Source organism: Orbicella faveolata, unplaced genomic scaffold (assembly GCF_042242905.1).
Source record: "Orbicella faveolata isolate gen_17 unplaced genomic scaffold, um_ofav_v1 contig_12, whole genome shotgun sequence".
NCBI classification, from domain to species: domain Eukaryota; kingdom Metazoa; phylum Cnidaria; class Anthozoa; order Scleractinia; family Merulinidae; genus Orbicella; species Orbicella faveolata.
In genome coordinates this window covers 22126354-22145005 of record NW_028301539.1, presented here as the reverse complement: position 1 = coordinate 22145005, position 18652 = coordinate 22126354, and the positions used below count along the sequence as shown (strand labels likewise).

The following is an 18652-nucleotide window of genomic DNA, read 5'->3' as shown; positions in this document are numbered from 1 at the left end:
TGGAAGTTCCTGTCACTACGCTTTTTTTTGGGGGGGGGGGGGGCAAAATAGGTCAGTTGACTCACTAAGTAGTACAGCGGACAGACAGCAGGACTTCTATTACTAATAGGCCACCCGTGGCTGTTTAAATACACTGACACTTTTCAATAAATTTCACTTCTCATTGTTACACTAGCATCAGAAATGAATACAGAGATCTGCAAAGTCTGTTGAAACTTCTGTGTAATTCTTGGAAGCTCGTCTAAACGTGACGGCCATAGTGCTAGAAAAGGGTCCTGACTACAATAAGGCGTGACTTTGCAAGGCAAGGCAGTTTAAGATGTGAATTGAATTCGAAATTACAGCTCCATTACTGAACAACCCCACTTAGCAATGCATGTATGTCTGTTCGTTCATAAACACCTCCCTGGAGAGAATGATTTAAAAGCATGCAGACATCGCTGTTGAAGTAATCATCTGCTGTTAAAATCTCCCATACCCTTTGCACTATCACATCTTTCTCGCGAGACGGGAATTCGGCGTCGAAGAAACTAGAAATCGGAAAAAGTCAGTTATTTCGTGAAAGGTGAGTTAAAATGGTAAAGCTCTCCACTAAGACATTTTTATTGAGGAAGTTTCGAGACTTTACTAGTCGATGTCTGGGCTCCTTATTATGTCGGTTTTGTTGCGCACTTGTTAAAATGGCTATAAAATAAAATGCCCGCTACGTTTCCAGACGTTACAGTTACAAAGATTCTTGCCAACAGCTAATAAGATGAGAAGGTCTTATCGACCCTTTTTTTAGTAAGATTTAAAAACTGTCTGGTCATTTGTCGTCAGAATTTTTAAAGAAGCAGTGACAATTTCCCTTCGGTCATCACTCTAGAATAAACAGCCATAACGATCGCGCCGTTAGTGATTTAACTTGTGAGCATTATTCATTTCCTATTAGTTCGAGCTATATTGATAGTCTACAATCTGTTCAGGAACTGCGTAGACAGAAAAAAAATTATTACTGATAGAGCAATAATGTCCATGGCTAAATTCTCTTCCCCGGTATCAATTTAAAGTGCTTGTGATGACTAGAAACAGTAAAAACAAAAATGACTGAGGCCGGTGCCTCGGTTTGCTTTTTACTAGATACGGCCCAAGGGGCCTGTTCCTCGAATGTCCCGGAAAGCCATAGCAAAATCTCAAACCTTATGATTACAGAGCTGTTTTATTCACGTATTCTTAATATGAACAGAGGTTCTCTTCATACAAGAAATTTCAAGCGTATACACCTCTCTGTTTTTACATACAGATTAACTTAAAATGGCTTTGCGGGCCCGAAAAGTTTCCGGGTCTTTCGAGAAACGCGTCTCAGGTTCTGAAAGGTTTAACTGTCAATTAATTCCTCTTGCACGTTGATCTCACCATATGCACGAGGGTGGATGGGTAACTTGCCGAAGCGTTTCTCAAAAGACCGGTACAAAACGAGGGAACCGAAGAAAAGACCAACTCGAAGTAGGAGGGAATTCGAAGCTGACACCAAGCATTAGACCCTGCTCGCACATTTTTCATCACAGAATCAAACACTGAGTATTGTCATGATCAATGCAACTAAAAGTTCTTCTTCTTTCATTTTTTGGACTTAACAGTAGACTATATGCAGACCAAAAACGCAGAAACTGTCTTTTCAGAGTCCACTATATATATAGGCTTTCGAAATTTACGTATGAGCAACTAAGTTTCGTAGCCAATGACAGGTGAACCGAGACACTTGCCTCGGTTATAATGTGTATCAATATTTTAGCTTCCTGTTAAAGGCTCACATTAAATAATGAAATAAAGATTAAAGAAATACGTTTCTTTTCTTATGTTTCCTCGGTAGGAATTTTCGTCCCAACTACGGCCCTGTAACTTGTTTGCTATTTAAAAGATTGTTGACATAAAAAAAAAACCGACCGTGGAAGGAGAAAAAGAGGAATGTCACCTTAATGACGCAAGTTTCATGTCATAGATTCACAGTTTAGTCTTCAATTAAGGTGGCTCAAAACAGTCTCCAGCAATTAGGCTTGGTGGGTCATAATAACCACTGTTTATCACTTGATGCTGCAATCATGCAGTGTATCAAAATACTTTACATCTGTAAATCTGTATATAGGGTTCAGAGCCAACTTAAAGTTTTGAAAATTTAAGGTGGCTCTGAACCCTTTGTGTTTTAAATATACCAGAAATGCCTTTGGTGAAGGTTACGAATGTCGCCATCTTGAGCAAGAAGGCGATGAATAACGGCGCTTTACAAAAGAAAAAACCTTTTTCTCCCTTTAGATTTTGCAAAATAATTTTATGTTGCAAGTCAAAGGAAACACAAATGTACGAATTAATTACGCTTAGTCCGTTTCAATAAAATGAAGCTGATGTTTGAAAACATTTTTTCTGATGATGAGCAGTTGCATAACAACGCTACCGCCACGGCCTCGCAGCAGCAAAAAGTGATATTGGAACTGCGCATTGATATCTGACAGTTATCTGAGGACAGTTATCTGAGGATAGCTCAGATCAACCTCGCTCGTTTACGTGTAGCTCGGAACAAAATATAACTTTGTTTTCTACTTCTACCGGCGTGAAACTTTCATTTTCATATTTAAAACAGCACGAAAAGACTTTATAGTACAGCGTGCTATGAAGCGCTGCAGGTGATAGATTTGTTTTTAATTTTGGTTATATTTTGCGGACATGTAGGGAATTTAAATTAAAATAGAAGTAAGTACTATCCTGAAGTGTCGTTCATGTGTTTCGCTACGGAGGACTTAACTAAAATTATCCCCGCAAGCCAGTTTTAAACTTCTTGAAGGTCTGTGAGTGGTTTTAGGAAATCAACCAGTGAATATTTCGGGAAGGAAATCAACGTTGAAGTCAGAAAAGTGATCAAAATGGTCAAGTCAAATCACATGTCGCCGTAGCCACTTTCGTACCACGGTTCCACCGACTAAGAGCTAGGGACGAGAATGGCCATTTCCACGATTCTGCCTGATCGAACCGGTTTAATTTAAGCTACTTTCAGCTTTTTCTGCTGACCCGAAGTAACTTGAGGAATGTCGCGGGAAAAAAATCGATTTCGCTCATCAAATATTCAGTTAAGTAACCCAAATCTGTCAAACACGGGTAACGAAGTAAAACCTGCACTGACACAAGACGATTCTGAATTTTGTTTCCGGCTAACCCCACAAAATTTGTCTCCTTTCTATTTACATTCTGTTACTTGTTCTCAACAGAGGATATAATGACTCCGGCAACCTTTTGGCTATTAATGCTGCTGGCGACAGTGCTTACCGTGGCCGAAACTACAGAGCGGAAAAAGGCTCGGGTTTTACCAAAAGGTAAGAAAACTGACTCTAAATTAAGTAACTTCGACGGAAAGGGAGCATGCAGCAAAATTGCATTCCATTTTGCATTGGTAATTTGAATTGAGTGGAGTCTCTTTGGGAATTCGTTCGTAGTTGTATTTAAACGTTTCCACGTTCGAGGCAAAATGAGCTATTCCGATGCCAATATGCTTCCTGAGCCGTTTTATAGCTAGCAAAGGCTTTCGTTAGGCTAGCATCCCATCTATAAGGGAGTAGAAATACTCCTAGACGCTTCATACCACCGGATAGCGAAAACCGGAGAAATTCAGTATCGAGCTGGGCTTGAAAGGATGCTTAAACTTTAACGAAAACAACGAAACATGCAGCTGAAGCGACACAAACGTTTTTCATATTCTTAAGTTTAATAACGTATTGATGCGTTTTCCCGTCGTTCAAACCCATATATTTGTACTGTAACGTAACACACGCACACGGTACAGACCTTTGTATTTCGGGCAAGGGTCACTGAGTATAAACATGAAAGAAGTATCCCATAATTCTTTTTAATTAGATTGCTCCGAAGTTAAAAAACTTCAAAATAGAGTGTACCGGATATATCCAGATGGTACAAGAGCCAAACGGATTGCAGTTTACTGCGACATGGAAACAGACGGTGGTGGTTGGACCGTGTTTCAAAGAAGGGAAAATGGTGACCTTGATTTCCATCGCATATGGGAGGAATACAAACGCGGCTTTGGCAAGGTGGGAAAGACGTCAGACTTCTGGCTTGGAAATGATAACATTCATCTGTTGACAGTTAATCGATCGATCAGCCTAAGGGTGGAGTTGGAGAGTTGGAGGAACCCGCATACTAAGTTTTATGCCACATATCAGCATTTCAGTGTTGGTGACGAGAAATCAAATTACAAATTGGAGGTGAGTGGGTATGGTGGAACGGCAGGGAATGCTCTCAGTTTCCACAACTCTATGCCCTTCTCTACCGAGGACAAGGATAATGATCCGTCCAACCATAACTGCGCGAAGATCTATAGAGGTGGATGGTGGTTCAACACTTGCCTCGTCTCTAATCTGAATGGAAAATACTTGGAGAAAGAAACAACTCACGGTCCAGGGATCGTTTGGTTTAAGGGGAAGCTTAAGTTTAAGTCCTTGAAGCTCAGCGAAATGAAGTTACGCCCTGTTAACTAGGGCCAAAGACAAGGGTAATACTGACTTGAGTAAAGAAAATAACTGGTCTCTAGGGCTTACAACAGGCAATTTAGCCGTAGTGATTTTTGAACAGGGAGCTTAAGCAAACCACGACGGCAACGAGAACGACAAAAAGCAGAAAATTTCATGAGCAGAACAACGGTCATGTAAGGCTTGTAACAGTTCTTCAGATTACAAAAGGGACTTTGTCTGCAAGATGACAAACTCTGCTTGAAATGAACAAAGCTGGGTATTTTGAAGAACATGAATCACGACGCAAATTTTTCGCTGGCATTATAACCAATGGCACTAGAGTTTTAGCTCGAACAAAGTTTTAGACCGATAGAAGTACTCAACAGGATCCAGCTAGCAACGTATAAAAAAATTCTTAATTCACTTTTTTTGCTAGGCGTCGTCCTCGGCGTCGACGTCGCCATTTCTTGAGCTCCCTATGAATATTTTAAGAGTGTTCAGTATAATCGAGGGGTGAGCATAGAAACATATTGAGTGTTGTAAACCAATTTAATGAATAAAGATTAATTGTAAAAGGCCCCAGGCATCTATCAAGATACTGCAATTAAGCTTCAGCTTTTGAAAATGAACTTAAACAAGAAAGGGGGAGGAAAAATCGAGAGAGGCTAGGTAATACTCAATGTATGACTGATTTCCGTGAAAATTCGTGGCTTAGTGATCGTGAACCAATACAAAATGGAATAACCTCTCGTCAGGTGCATTCTTATAAACTCAACCACCACAATAAAATTCCATATAAAAGAGGCAAATGTGATCGATACGATCTTTAAGGTAGATCAGGTCAATTTTGCCACACAAGAGGCAACAATGTACACAATTATATAAACAAAGAAAAGGTCAAAACTCGTTAAATGACAACTAGTTCATGTCATTACGGCTAGCTCACTTTGAAAACGTACCCCAAGAGGTCCCACTGATAAGTGGCTACAGATGGAAATACGAATGAAACACCCTAGGCGATGCTAAAACACAATTTGCAATCCCTGGTGGCTAAACTGGAACGGACCATTCTCTCATATAGAGTCGCCGGGCTCCTCGGTCAGCGGCTGGTTGGCAGGAAACACTTTGATGGTCAACCGCTGTCCTAGGAACCTGAGCACTAGATACCATCGGTAAAAATTTTATGAATATCACTTCAAGTAATGTCTATTTTATTACATCTAATAACAATTCACATATGAAAAAATTCAGTTGCTAAATAGCAAATTTCGTCACAAACAATTCTTATCATCTGATGGACCTGTTCTGCTACTATTTCACAATCATTGTTTTAGTATTTCATCTCAGTTTTCTAATGAGAATTACCATGCATTTCGACATAAACTTCTGGCCATCTATTAAAACTATTTAATCGCTTTTTCCATATTACATAACCTTTAAATTTCGCTTGTGCATGTTGCAGGAACTAATTTCACTGCTCTACGTTTGGAAAATGCAAATAACCTTTTTACCTCTACCTGGGGCCATAATCGATTAAGGCTCTAGCCTCTACGCGTAACACTAATATTACACCTCAAAAGCTAAGCAGTTAGTGTTTTGCATACGTACAATCGTCCAAAAACTGACCCAAAGAGCAAATATTTTATCTGTTAGCGCTGATTTTTCTTCCCTAAAATCGAGATGTACTCCGAAGAATTCCAAACACTGCCAAAGAATCTCGCAGCCTGGCCGAAGTTGCAAAACTTCCTATGATTTATCAAAATGCTCCGAAGACAAAGATTTCTGAATATAACCAAGGAGTTCCGAATATCTTAAAAATTACCGTAAGGTCAGGAAATATTTCCAGGTTACCTAAGACCGCCCGGTGTCTTTAACAAATTAATTTGCTTTTTATGTTACCACTAGCCCGGGTGGGAACTCCCATATAAAAAGGACGGGGGGTGCTCGTCGTATCTTTCAGGGGCTAAAAAGCAGTTTTGTTACCTCTTAGGGTGTTCAGCCTCAAAAAGTCCACAGCAGGGTCTTTTGCGATACCTTTTATGGAATTAAGCCGGAAAAGTCAGCGCCAATTAATAGAATTGTTATCTCTAAGGGCTAAAAAAAAATTGAAGCCACGCCCACAACACATCATCTTGGTAATTCTCAGGGGTAGTTCTCAGGAACTTTTCAAAATTTCCGAGGAGCAACCCCGTTCTTGTTATACGAGAATCGTCCTTGGGGTTACTAGATTAGCAATCACATGCATTAACTAGCTTTGTCAGATTACCTGTAAATATAAATTTTTGTATTGTCTTTAGTGTCCCGAACAAACACTATTAAAAACTAGCGCGCTTCTGACCCTTTCTCTGCCACGCAACGTTACGCTCTTTCGAGAGAGGGTCCCTCTACGGAGATCGAAGCGTTACGTGACAGAGAGAGGGTCGTTACGGACTAACGGTAAACCAGTTCAACTCCTAACTGGATCCAATAAAGGTTTAGTCTCGTTGTCCGGGTTGCTGCAATACGAACGGCAGCAAACCAACCAGAACTTGCGAAGAAGACGACACACCACAACAGTTAGCCGACATAACTGCGATAATATCGCAGTGACCACAAGGAGCCCAAAAACCACAGGTGCAAAACAAAGAATGGTAATTTCCACCCCTTCAAAGACTTTCCACCAAGGGCTTAAGACATCTTCATGTGGAACTGCCAACGACAGAAAAGAAGCAAAAAACACGTTCACATTAGCTAAGACAACAATAAAGAGCAAAGAAATGGTTTCTGCTGTGTTAGCAATATTATCGCGAAACGGCTGAGTAAAACTGTGGTGAAGAAGAAAGAGAAAACAAAGCACGCTCATAATGACAAGACGAGGCATTGGGTTAATCACAAAAGTGTTCATCACAACAAGAATCAACCGTCGGCCGATCATAATACCTTCCCAACTCAGGGATAATTTTCGACCCTCTTCCGGTCTTTTAAAAGAATCGTAAAGAACCCTCTCTACAGAATTCCTTGACTCCTGGAGCGGAGTCGACACTTCGTTCACTGGGTCGCGCAGCACTTGACAGAAGGAGATGAACAACCAGTAGATTAACGATGGCAACGGCAAGAAACAAGCCAAGAGAAACTTCCACACAGACAGAGTCTTACCATACAACTTATAAGAACCCCAAAGCAGCACAAACACAAAGGGTATCAAAAATGTGCAGACAAATCCTACCAAAATGTATTGCCACCACTGAAAACAAACATGGTTACCATCATAAAATAAACGCTTCTCTGAGCCAATGGGAACGCAACGTAGCAGACCGAAGCTTATTGTAGCTAAGGTAGTATATCCTAGCAACAAGGTTTGTAAGATACCGCCAACATAAGGGCCAACAGAAGGGGCTCCCTGACCTCGAACTCTTTGGATTCCCCAATGCAAAACGTAAAAGAAGCAAATCATGAGCATTGTGCCAAAAACATGTGAGGCAGAAAAGAACTGCTTAGACACCACCGTAAGGCCAGCAAATGGACAAATCATTCCAAAAGAATATGATTTGAAGTTAAAGAACCCGAGAGTTGGCTCAATAAGAGTAGTTTTAATGGCATGTTGTGACGAGCTGGAAACGACGAGAAGATTTGCAGCTTGATAAAAGTAGAAGACAATCTTCAGATAGCCTTTGTCAAAGTCATCATTTTGGCTCGCGGGTTGGCCTTCTTTGAACCACAGGATTTGGCGCCCGATCCAGAGGATGATAGGAAGCTTAAATGTGAAGTACAATGCCATGAGTGATACATAAAATATAGCCACTGGCCAGAACCAATGATCTTTGCACTGATGCGATGGTCTGCACTTTGTAGAGTAAAGTGTCTCCGTGTAGCCATCATTACAGCGTCCACACAATTCGCCAGAACGGTTACCCTGACAACCATTGTATTCTGGAAAGTTTGCTTCTTGAGGAGGACTACAATAGCCCCCAGGGCACATGGTAAAATGAAGCGATGGTGGGTTGTTCTGTTCTTTAAATCCCCAGAAATTAGGTTTAGCGATTATATTCTGGGTACAGTTTCCTCCAAATGGACATTGAAGACACTGAAATCCTGGATCTATTTGTCCTTCAATCGCATGACCTCCCAGAAGACTATACGTATTCTCCGCGCACGCCAAGCAATCATATGTTATATGTTGAGTTATAATATGGACATTACAGGAGCTGTTCCTCTGACTTGTGATATTGGTTGTAAAATTAGTGTTCATCATCTTACTTCCTAAAGAACAAGAAAAGTTTGTCAAGTTGTCCTTTCCAAGAAATTTTAGATTACTTTTGGCTAAAACAATCAGAGTTATCTTGTTCCTATAGAGACTTGCGTTCAATGTGGTGTTGAATAGAAAGATTGGTCCTCCGCTCCTGAAATCAATAAAAGAGGGATTTGTGCTGTTTGGTATGCTACGATTCGATTCTTTTACAGTTTGACTAAAACGACTGCTCTGTATATTAAGACTTGTGGAACCATCCACTGCGTAGATATGACTACCGAGAGACGCAAAATTGTCAACAAAATGGGACCTGGAAAGTGTTATATTGCCATTAGTTATGTATACAGCGCCGCCCACTTCAGCTGCAATATTTTCCTCAAATGTTGTATCCTCGAATATCACGTGACTTTTGTAAAGCCATGAAGGCCGGTAATCTGCGTTGCATTTTGCTGGACCTTTTTTAGTGTCTTCTGTCAGTGATAACCATGTGGCCCCTCCACCCTTCACGGAGTGATTTTTTGTGAATCGAGAGCTATTTATTGTGAGATGTACCGGTTTGTACGACACCAAGGATATAGCGCCTCCACTTGACGCAGAACAGTTGTTGAATGTCGAGTTTATAATCGAAATAAATGCACTATCATGGTAACGATCATCAATATCAGAATTTAGCAAGGTAAGTGCACCTCCACTCGGAACAGATGAAGTCTCAGCCCCGCCGTAATTGCCGTCAAAAATGGAGTCAACAACTTCAGTACTTATGACATCCTTAATTCCTATTCCACCCGCTGCTACAGCTGCTCTGTTGTTAAGAAATCGGGACTGGGATATTTTAAGTTTGCAAGCGTTCAAAATAACTGCTGTTGCAGTGTCGAATGCACTATTTGAATCCATAATAACTTTGTCAAGAGTTATAACACTGTGATTGGAGATTCCAACCTCTAAAATTAGGGCACTACCAATAGTTGCTTCATTTCTTGAGAAAGTCGAGTTTTCTATTGAGGTTTCAAAGATACCCGTGTCTCTTGTACGACAGTCATCTGTCATAACCCCAGGATAATGCGTAGTACTATAATAAGTTTCTACTGCTCCACCATCGATTGCATAATTGAAAATAAAGTCACTGTGTTTAATGACCAGCTGTAGATGGTCATGGTTAACGTACCAGACACCTAACGCTCCTCCAAACGATGATCTGCAGCCAATAAATCTGCAGCGTTCCACAGTCAAGAATATAGCACCGTCTAAGCGACTCGTCTGAAATGTTGAACGATGAATGGGCGGTAACTCTGAAGTAACAAATATGGCCCCTCCTCCGTACTCCTGTCCTACCACTTCTCCTTCCGCTAGGCTGTTTGTAAAAGAACAATCAAGAAACCATACTGAAGCTCTGTGTCCAGTGACCAAGACAGCACCTCCATTTCCATCTGTAGCGTTGTTATGTAAGAAAATACTCTCTAGTAAATTAAACCTGACTTCCACGCATTCAATGTCGAACGCCCCACCTTGAGAAGCAGACGTCTTGACAAACGATGAATTGGACACGTTCACTTGGCAACGATGGGTTCCTTTCAGTAACATGACTCCGCCATTTCCTTCGCATTTGTGGCCTCCAAAACTAGAGTTAAAGATCTGCATCGAAATGTTAGATGCGTTTACCATGAATGATCTTGCATTTGTACTCGAGAGGCTGCTTTGATTAATAAAAATGTTTACAGTGTTGCTGTGAACAAGAATTTCACTGAGACCGTCATTTGCAAAAAACTTTCGGCCCGACAATACACTGTTTTTTATAAACTTCACTTTCTGAAGGTTGATATCCTGGTTGCCATTTTCCATATCTAAGAAAACAAGACCTTTTGAACCAAACTTGTTGTCGGAAAATGTGACATTTTCCAGCGTGATGTTTACACTTACAGAGTGTTTATTGTCAGGTGATTCACTGAACGACACACAGCTTCCCTCGTCTGACATTGCACTACCATGATAAGAGGAATTTTTGAGCTTAAGAATTACTAGGACAGCCTCTGATAGGTTCATTGTTTTGTTGACAAAAACTGAGATACACTCACTGTTATTGACAAAAGTTGAATTGGTAATTTGAATGGTTGACACCATCCTCGTACTCACTAAGAACTGCACACCACGTTTGCTACCTTCAAATTTGCATCTGTCGATGTCAACAGACGAATCCTGAAAATACACCAAGCTCTCGTCCAGGAACAGACCTGATAAGGTGATATGCATCTGCTGCGCATCATCCGAGCCATCAGACGTCAAACCCTCAGGGCATCGTATGTGAGGACGCTTGGGACCGAAACCTACCAGAGAGAGGCTCTTGTTGATGTAAATTCCCGGATGTAGTGGAGTTTCTGATTGGCAGGTGTAGGGATCATTTTCAGTGTTTGTGCCGTTCAAGTGAATTTTATCTCCTCGTGACGCCAACGTGACAGCCCTCCAAATGGTTTCGCAGGGGTTTGTCTGATTACATGACCAACTGTCGTTACCTGATGTACAGGAGATGTACAATTCCTTTCCTTTAGAAACACGTCCTGTGTAATGGTTAGAAAGGAATAAAGTCAACTATGTTGTCAATACAGCACTGTTAACCAAGCCGACTCTCTTTTTGATTCGTGACGAAACGCACACTGTCTTGCGAATTAGGTATACTTTAAACTTTTTGGCTTAAATCTGAACTTTTTTCACCGGTTGTTAAGAGAACAGATAACCAGGGTTGGACGGTTTAAGTTGTTTTTTTCCGGGAAGGGCTAGGTTGGGCTGATTAGAATTCAGTTAATTCCAATTCATACATACATACATACATACATACATACATACATACATACATACATACATACATACATACATACATACATACATACATACATACATCCTTTATTATCTTTTCCCATGGGGGCTTTTCGAAGACAATATGGTACAATACTACAATTAAATACTAATATACTAAAATTAATAATATTACATTCTAATTTACATAATCACGAATTTAAAAACTCTACAATTAATTTACGCTTCAATGCTTTTTTAAAAATTGAAATAGTTCTACTGAGTTTCAAAGCAAGGTCCAGTGAGTTCCAGATGGTAGTTGTCCTATAATAAAGTGTTCTTTGGCCAGTGGCTGTTCTGAATAGAGGAATGTTTAATTGTTGAGAGCTCCTAGTGGTACGCGCGCTTATATCTGCACGTTTGATAAGGTCTGTTAGGTGAGGGCATGTTAACAGCATTGTAATTTGTAATCGGCGTCGTTATTATAACAAAAAATCTTTAAAAGTGACCGATAAAAAATCTGTACTATTGCATTATTTTCCTTGAATTCAATGTGCAACATATATATATATATATATTTTGCCCTTGTTGGGACCGTGCACGGAGGGAGGAGTGGCGAGGGAGGTGTTGAGGCTCTCACCCTGTAACTGTTAAAAGGCTATGATAATTAAACTTAAAAAATTTGTGACAGGTTCAAAAACGTGTCCTTTAAAGGTGCAAAACATGGAACCTTATATACGATGTAGAAATGGCATCGTTACTTCCAAAAACGTTAGAAGAACCGCTGATACTGGTTCAAAAATAGGCGACACACAGTACCAAAACAATACCAAAAAATTTTTGACAGCCCTTAAATCTTCACTCGATCAAGAGAGCCTTAATTTTTTATCAGGTTCTTTAAGCTTTAATATACTGCAAACGGAGTTTATGAGGGTGGCTACGTTTCTGCAAGTATTTTTTGTGTGCGTTATTCCGCGCAAACATTTTTTGCATTTCGCTAATTGAAAAATGGCCACAATGTTTGCAGAGTGCCATGTAGCAATGGATTCTCAGTAGCAAATGAAGTTAATTCCAAGTAGATCAAGGAAAGGAATCTGAGCGATTTGAAAAAAAAATTGCTCGCTGTTCGGGCCAAGCCCGAACCCAGGCTTAGCCAGCCTGTCTAAATCTAGGAGGAATCCGTCAAGGCCGGGCTGGGGACATCGCCCAGGCACTGGCCTATCTGCTGGTGGTTTGCTGGTGGCCAGCTGTCATAAGCAGGGCGGAGGGGAGGGTATCTTTTTGCCGACACCTTCACTTAACTAGACTTTGAGTTTTATGTGCCAAATAACCTTGATATTTACTGTGTTGCTGGGCACTTCGCTCAGTTGTTGAACCTTTCTTGAGGGTGCTGTGTTAAAATGGCATTCTGCTGGATGAGCCCATGCCACGTGCATGCGTGACAGGCCAATCTCGTAGCTAGGGGGGTGGTCAGAGCACTTGTGGCCACTGAGACTGTCTTTGAGCTGTCTGCGGGCATGTTTTTGCGAATACGGTCAGGTATATTGATTGCAAATTGCTTATTAATTTCAAAGTAACGTCACACCTGATCAAGTCAACCGAACCACTGATGATCATGCATTTTCCCTTCCCGATACCAAACATTCCTTGACACCCCTAAAACTGTCGACTTTTCCGTGATTGTTACCAAATATAGAGGTTCTTAATTTTTTCAATTGGTCTTTTTTTTTTCCCGTGACCTTATTCAAATCCACTGTAAACGGCACTGATGAAGCAGTCGTTTTTTAAATCTAGCATACACCTAGCCTGCAATCAAGCCCTCCTCTCTCTGTCTCCCCTTCGTTCATGAAATATGACAACTCCCGCATCGCAGGCTACTGGAAACCATGCTTACATTTGGCTAGCTGAAAAATAGCGGCACGATACTTACAAAGTGCCATGTGTATAACGATGGACTTCTTAGTCATAAATGGAGCTACTAACCAATAATTCATAAATAGGAAATGTTAGATTGTGATGTTAGATTACTAACTAGTTTTAATTGCCTTTACGTCTTTGCAGCTAAACAGAATTGCTGAAGTTCATGAATTGTGGTTTTATTTCCTTACTTGTTGATGACTCGCAATATCAGCTGCAAGTCCAAACACATGCGCAAGAGACGGATTTTTAAAATTCGCGCAAATGAGGAATTTTATACGCGACTCAGTTTCGATGTTTGTGCAAAGTAAAATAAATCTCTTCAAGTGAATTGTGGCTTTAATCTCACTCAGATGATAGCACGTCAGTTAAAGTAATCTTGTTCTCAGATCTCTTGTGGACGAAGGCGAGTCCGAAGTGTGTACGTAATCGCCTCTCAGCAATGTGGCATGTGAGACAATGAGCGCTTGTCCGCAGAGTTAAACGTTTGGGATAATGCCAAAATTTATGTAAAAGGAATGGAGGTCGTGTAAGCTATGGTTCTGCAAAGCCTCAATTTTAGCTCTAAGTGCTTAGAGCGTTGGTGATGGCGAGTGTATGTTCAGCGCAGAGGACGAGCAGGAGGAGTCCGTTTTGGTTGCAGATTAAACGCCGCCTTTCAGCCCCTCGCCCACCGCCCAATCTCCCGTTCCCTCGCTGCCCTCGCAATTTCTATGAAAGGATTGGCCTGCTAAGCCATTTCCGAGGCCATCAAAGAAGAGGAGACTGTACTGATGCTCGGACACGCGGACACGAGCCAACGCCGACGACGAAGAAGTGCTTGCAACTCAAAAACGAGCTCGGTGACCCACATATATTTATTATCGAATGCAAAATTTTTTTGGAAAAGTTGAAGGGTGAGTCTGAGAAACCCCTTCCCCAATTTGCAATTTGCAAAGATTTAACGGTAGATCCAAATTTCATAGTTTGTGGCGTGGCAATTGCAGATACACGAATCACCCTTATTGCTTTCCGAAAATGCAACCTTCCCCTAGGCATAAACACACATCGGGCTCTTGGATCAATCATCGAACTACAGTGACTGGAACAGTTCAGACTTGCAGCATCGTATAAGTCCAAAGATAATACGATTATAATTATATTGACCCGACAGAGGTTTGCTTCGTAAACATCACTGCTGATACACAATACTTCTCTACGAATGCCGGGTATTCTGCTTGCTGTATTCTCGAATTTTTTTCTCGCATTGCTAACTTTTTTTTCCCTTAATTTCCGGCCGCGTCAGACATTTGTAACTAAACACTGAGCATTGTGCCATACTGACCTGTGTTTTTAACCAACACTGAAAAACTAATGATTCGCAACAATATAATTCAGCTTATTCTTACCATGTTGCATACGTAACTGGTTCAAGTTGCTTCGAAACCCACCCACTGCTTATAGCAAAAATTTGCGGCAAAGTTCACTTCCAATCTTAGAACAAAAACGCAAAACACTTCAGTCGTCTAAGTCAATCACGAGATTTCTACAGTTGGTGTATTAAGAGTAAAAGCGCATTCTCTATTTGAATAAGACCGAAAAACGGAAATCTCGTGGAAACCAGACGAGTTAGTCACGAGATTTTCTCTTTCAATATCAATGTGGTGTTTACTGAGATATAGGAAAACTCGTGGTTAACCATGAGTCACCAGTTTTCCTCTATTCGTATCAAAGAACTGTTGAATTTAGTCTGTTAAAAACTGGACGAGTTACTCGTGAAATTTCCTGTGCTAGTATCAAACCCAGAGCATGTTTAAAAGTACCTAGGAAATATCTAGGAGATTCAGGCAAAGTGGTCTTCTAAACACAGTATTTTTACGCACCGTGTTTACTTGAAGAATAAACTAAATCACGAGACGGAACAAGGCTAGTTAGTCAGGGGATTTTCCCTCTTATGATGAACGCAGGGATTTTCCCGAATAACAAACGAATTACAAGAGAAGCAAGGCGAGTTGATCATAGGATTTCTACAACTTGGCATGCCTTAACCCTTGGACTTACAAGCAAAATCATCACCCCATCGTGGTACAAGGGTGGACGCATTGAACGTATTTGTCTACAGCTTGAGTCCTTTTCGCACAAGTTTTGGCGGAATGTAGCGTTTGTTTATTGTGCACTTTGGCCTTGTATCAGGAGCTTTGGAATACAAAATTGGCCTCGAGGATAATCGTTATGCTTACGCCAGTATTAGGTGCAGCTAAAGTTTGTAGTCATCCGGGCCCATTTCATGAAAATACCAAATAACTACCGATTATGGCCACGCGAAATCCTGGGGACGAAGAAGCGCGCGAAAAGAAGGACTACCGACTAAGCCAGAGAGTTTGAACTTTCACGGCCGAATGATTTTTCGATGTAAATTTTCAATCAAATTACACGTATCCGATGGAATTGCTTATCTTAATGGCCTCTCGTTATCGGCTGTCGTACGCGTAAATAACCTTGGGAGCTGTAAATGTTAATGCGGAAATTTCTAACACGGAGTTTCAACCGAGAATTTCCGTTATGTATTTGACATAGGAGTGGATTTCTTGCACCGCAAATTCATCCAACTTCGCAGACATGTTCGCCGATAGTATCGAAACGGCACAAGTGAATGTCTGGATCAATCTTTAAACGGAGCGACAGGCCGGAAGGCGGATTTGGATTCAACAAGAGACGATGTTCTCTCGCTTACGGTGATCCGGACGAAACGCTACTATATTTAGCCGTCAAGGTATCTTTTAAGGTTGCACTAGAAGAAATTGTGTAGAAAAAAGCTGTCATGTCCGTTTTAAGGGTGGTGTTCTTCACACCAGGCTTGATTTCTTTAAGGGCTTTAATTCAACTCGACCTTTTCACATGGGAGACCCCACCTCCCCCCCACCCCCTCTTCTCAACTAAACCTAGATCCAAGAAGAGCCCAGCCGGAATGAAGGCTGAAGGAATTTTCCCCTGTGTTTAAATAAAGTTACCTTGCGTTACACTCAAGAGAAACCTAATGATACCCCTCCCCACCACTTCTCCTAGAGTAACAAACAAACGCGCCCTGAAAAAATTAAAACTTCCACTTTCTTTCCTTTCAATACTTTATTTCATCTCTGCTAATGTTTGTCCTTCACGTGGAAACCAGACGAGTTAGTCACGAGATTTTCTCTATTGATATCAATGCGGCGTTTATTGAAATAAAGAAAAACTGCTGGTAAACCATACGAGTTAGTCACCAGTTTTCCTCCATACGTAAATGAAATGTTGAATTACCTGAATCTGGGGGAGGTGTCTTAGAAAACTCGACAAGTTATTCGCGAGATATTCCGTGCTAGTATCAAACGCAGTGCATGTTTACAATGTAATAAACTAAAGGTCCCTAAAAATCAAAACTTCCGCTCCATTTCGTTTGAATACTTCATTTCATCTCTGTTACTGTTTGCCCTTCATAATGCACTTCTCTAACTTATACATTGTACTAAAGGCGTCGTTTTTACGTTGTGGAAATGCAGCCTTCCTCCAAGTAGATTCCCACAACTCTTTCAACAAATATTAAACTACAGTGATTAGAAAACTGTTCCAACTTGCAGGATCGCGTAAGTTTAAAAAATGAATATAATTATAATTTGACCCGACAGAAGTTTGCATGGTAAACACAAGATCAAATCACCGAATCACAGTTAATACAGAGTTGAATGACTTCTCTACAGGAGAATATTAGCTACGAATACCTTGTGTACTCTGCTTGCGGTATTCTCGTATTTTTTCCGCGCCATAGAATTAAGAAACTGTTACCTGTCACGTGTACCGTAACAATGTGCATTGTATTACATCGACCTATGTTTGTGTTCAATGCCAAGAAAACCTACCTTTAAGAACGATACACAACAAGATGTAAAGTGCAGCTTGAACTTTTGCCATGTTGAGTACGTGGCTTGTTCAAGTTTCTTCCAAACCGACCCACTGCTTACAGCAAATTGCCGCGGGAAAATTCACTTCGGATGTTTTAACCATGACAAAAAAATTCAGTGGAGTTAGACAATCAGACAGTTTCACAATGACGTGACTTTTTGAATATCGGAATACTCGGGGAAAATCAGGTGAGTTAGTCACGAGATTTTAATTCTGTATTAAGATCAACGCAGTGTTTATTAAAATAAAGTCATACTCGTGAAAACCATGCAAGTTAGTCACCGTGCAAAGGACTGTCGACGAGTTATTCGCGAGGTTTTTTTAACAAGTATCAAACGCAGTGTGTGTTTGAATATAGCGTGAAATCTCTTGAAAAACGCAAGCAAGTTTGTCTCCTATTACTATGTTCATGAGCAAAGTGTTTACATACAGTGTTTACTTACAGAATAACTGAAATCGCGAGAAAACCAGGCTGGTTAGACGCGAGCCTTTTATTTTTTTCTATTTCTGTGAACACAGGGGTTTTTTTTCCCGAATAGCGAAAGAAATCGCAAGAAAAACAGGGCGAGTTAACCACGAGATTTCCTTATCCACCGTGATACAAGGAGAAGTGAATGTAATCCCTAGCATTTCTTTTTATTGAGAAATATGAAAATTACTTTGCGTTTCATAGATAACCCTAGCCTAAGCTTGGCCTACAAAATAAGATTCTTTATTTATGACGTCATTAAACCAGTGCACTTTGTTTGATCTGCCATATTGGATTTCACTAGCTATTTTGTTAAGCTTAATTTGATGGAAACTGATTGATTCAAAATGATATTAGAAAGGAAAACCTTTCTCTATTACTATGAGCACAGGGTTTTTGCTCGATACACGAAATCATGAGGAAAACTAGGCGAGTTTGTCGCGAGATTTCAGTTACTTATTGTGTCTTAAAGCTTCTTAACCCTCGAACGTATATTAAGCAAACTCATACCCCCACTGTGGTACAAGCGTGAGTGAATAAAACTCCTAGGCTTTCTTTTTAATGAGAAATATGAAAATTATTTTCCGTTTAATATGTGACCCTAAGCTTGGCCCACAATCTTTTGTTATTTCATCCTCAAGACGTCATTTTATTTTATAATCAGGATCTGTTTATTATTTATTATTGAGATCACTTTCTTTGATTCGCCATGTTGGATTTCACCATTTCGTCAAAGTCTTCCACGACATATAGTCATTTTTTATCACTACAAAATGCACCAAATCACTACTCTCCTTGCTTTAAGAACTACCTTTGTGTTAAGTATGTGGGAGGCGCGGTGGC

At 40.5% G+C, this 18652-nt stretch overlaps 2 protein-coding genes across 2 annotated transcripts; one reads left to right on the top strand and one right to left on the bottom strand.

Annotated features, from left to right (window-relative positions):
- The first annotated feature begins 49 nt into the window (after positions 1-49).
- On the top strand, positions 50-5071 carry LOC110059953 (ryncolin-1-like). Its single transcript, XM_020766668.2, has 3 exons — positions 50-565; positions 3240-3344; positions 3883-5071. The coding sequence occupies exons 2-3, from the start codon at positions 3248-3250 to the stop codon at positions 4518-4520; spliced, it is 735 nt and encodes a 244-aa protein (XP_020622327.2). The 5' UTR covers positions 50-565; positions 3240-3247; the 3' UTR covers positions 4521-5071.
- A 616-nt stretch (positions 5072-5687) lies between these two features.
- Positions 5688-17573, bottom strand: LOC149117193 (uncharacterized). The gene is made up of 2 exons (XM_089282855.1): positions 17298-17573; positions 5688-11273 (listed from the first exon to the last, which is right to left on the bottom strand). Exons 1-2 carry the CDS (start codon positions 17347-17349, stop codon positions 6940-6942), a joined length of 4386 nt encoding a protein of 1461 aa, XP_089138981.1. The 5' UTR covers positions 17350-17573; the 3' UTR covers positions 5688-6939.
- Positions 17574-18652: the final 1079 nt, after the last annotated feature.

Coding starts and splice junctions, on each gene's coding strand:
- LOC110059953 (XM_020766668.2), top strand. CDS start 3,248: ATGACTCCGGCAACCTTTTGGCTATTAATGCTGCTGGCGACAGTGCTT. Junction 3,345..3,882: donor GGCTCGGGTTTTACCAAAAG/GTAAGAAAACTG, acceptor CTTTTTAATTAG/ATTGCTCCGAAGTTAAAAAA.
- LOC149117193 (XM_089282855.1), bottom strand. CDS start 17,349: ATGGCAAAAGTTCAAGCTGCACTTTACATCTTGTTGTGTATCGTTCTT. Junction 11,274..17,297: donor GTTGTGTATCGTTCTTAAAG/GTAGGTTTTCTT, acceptor ACCATTACACAG/GACGTGTTTCTAAAGGAAAG.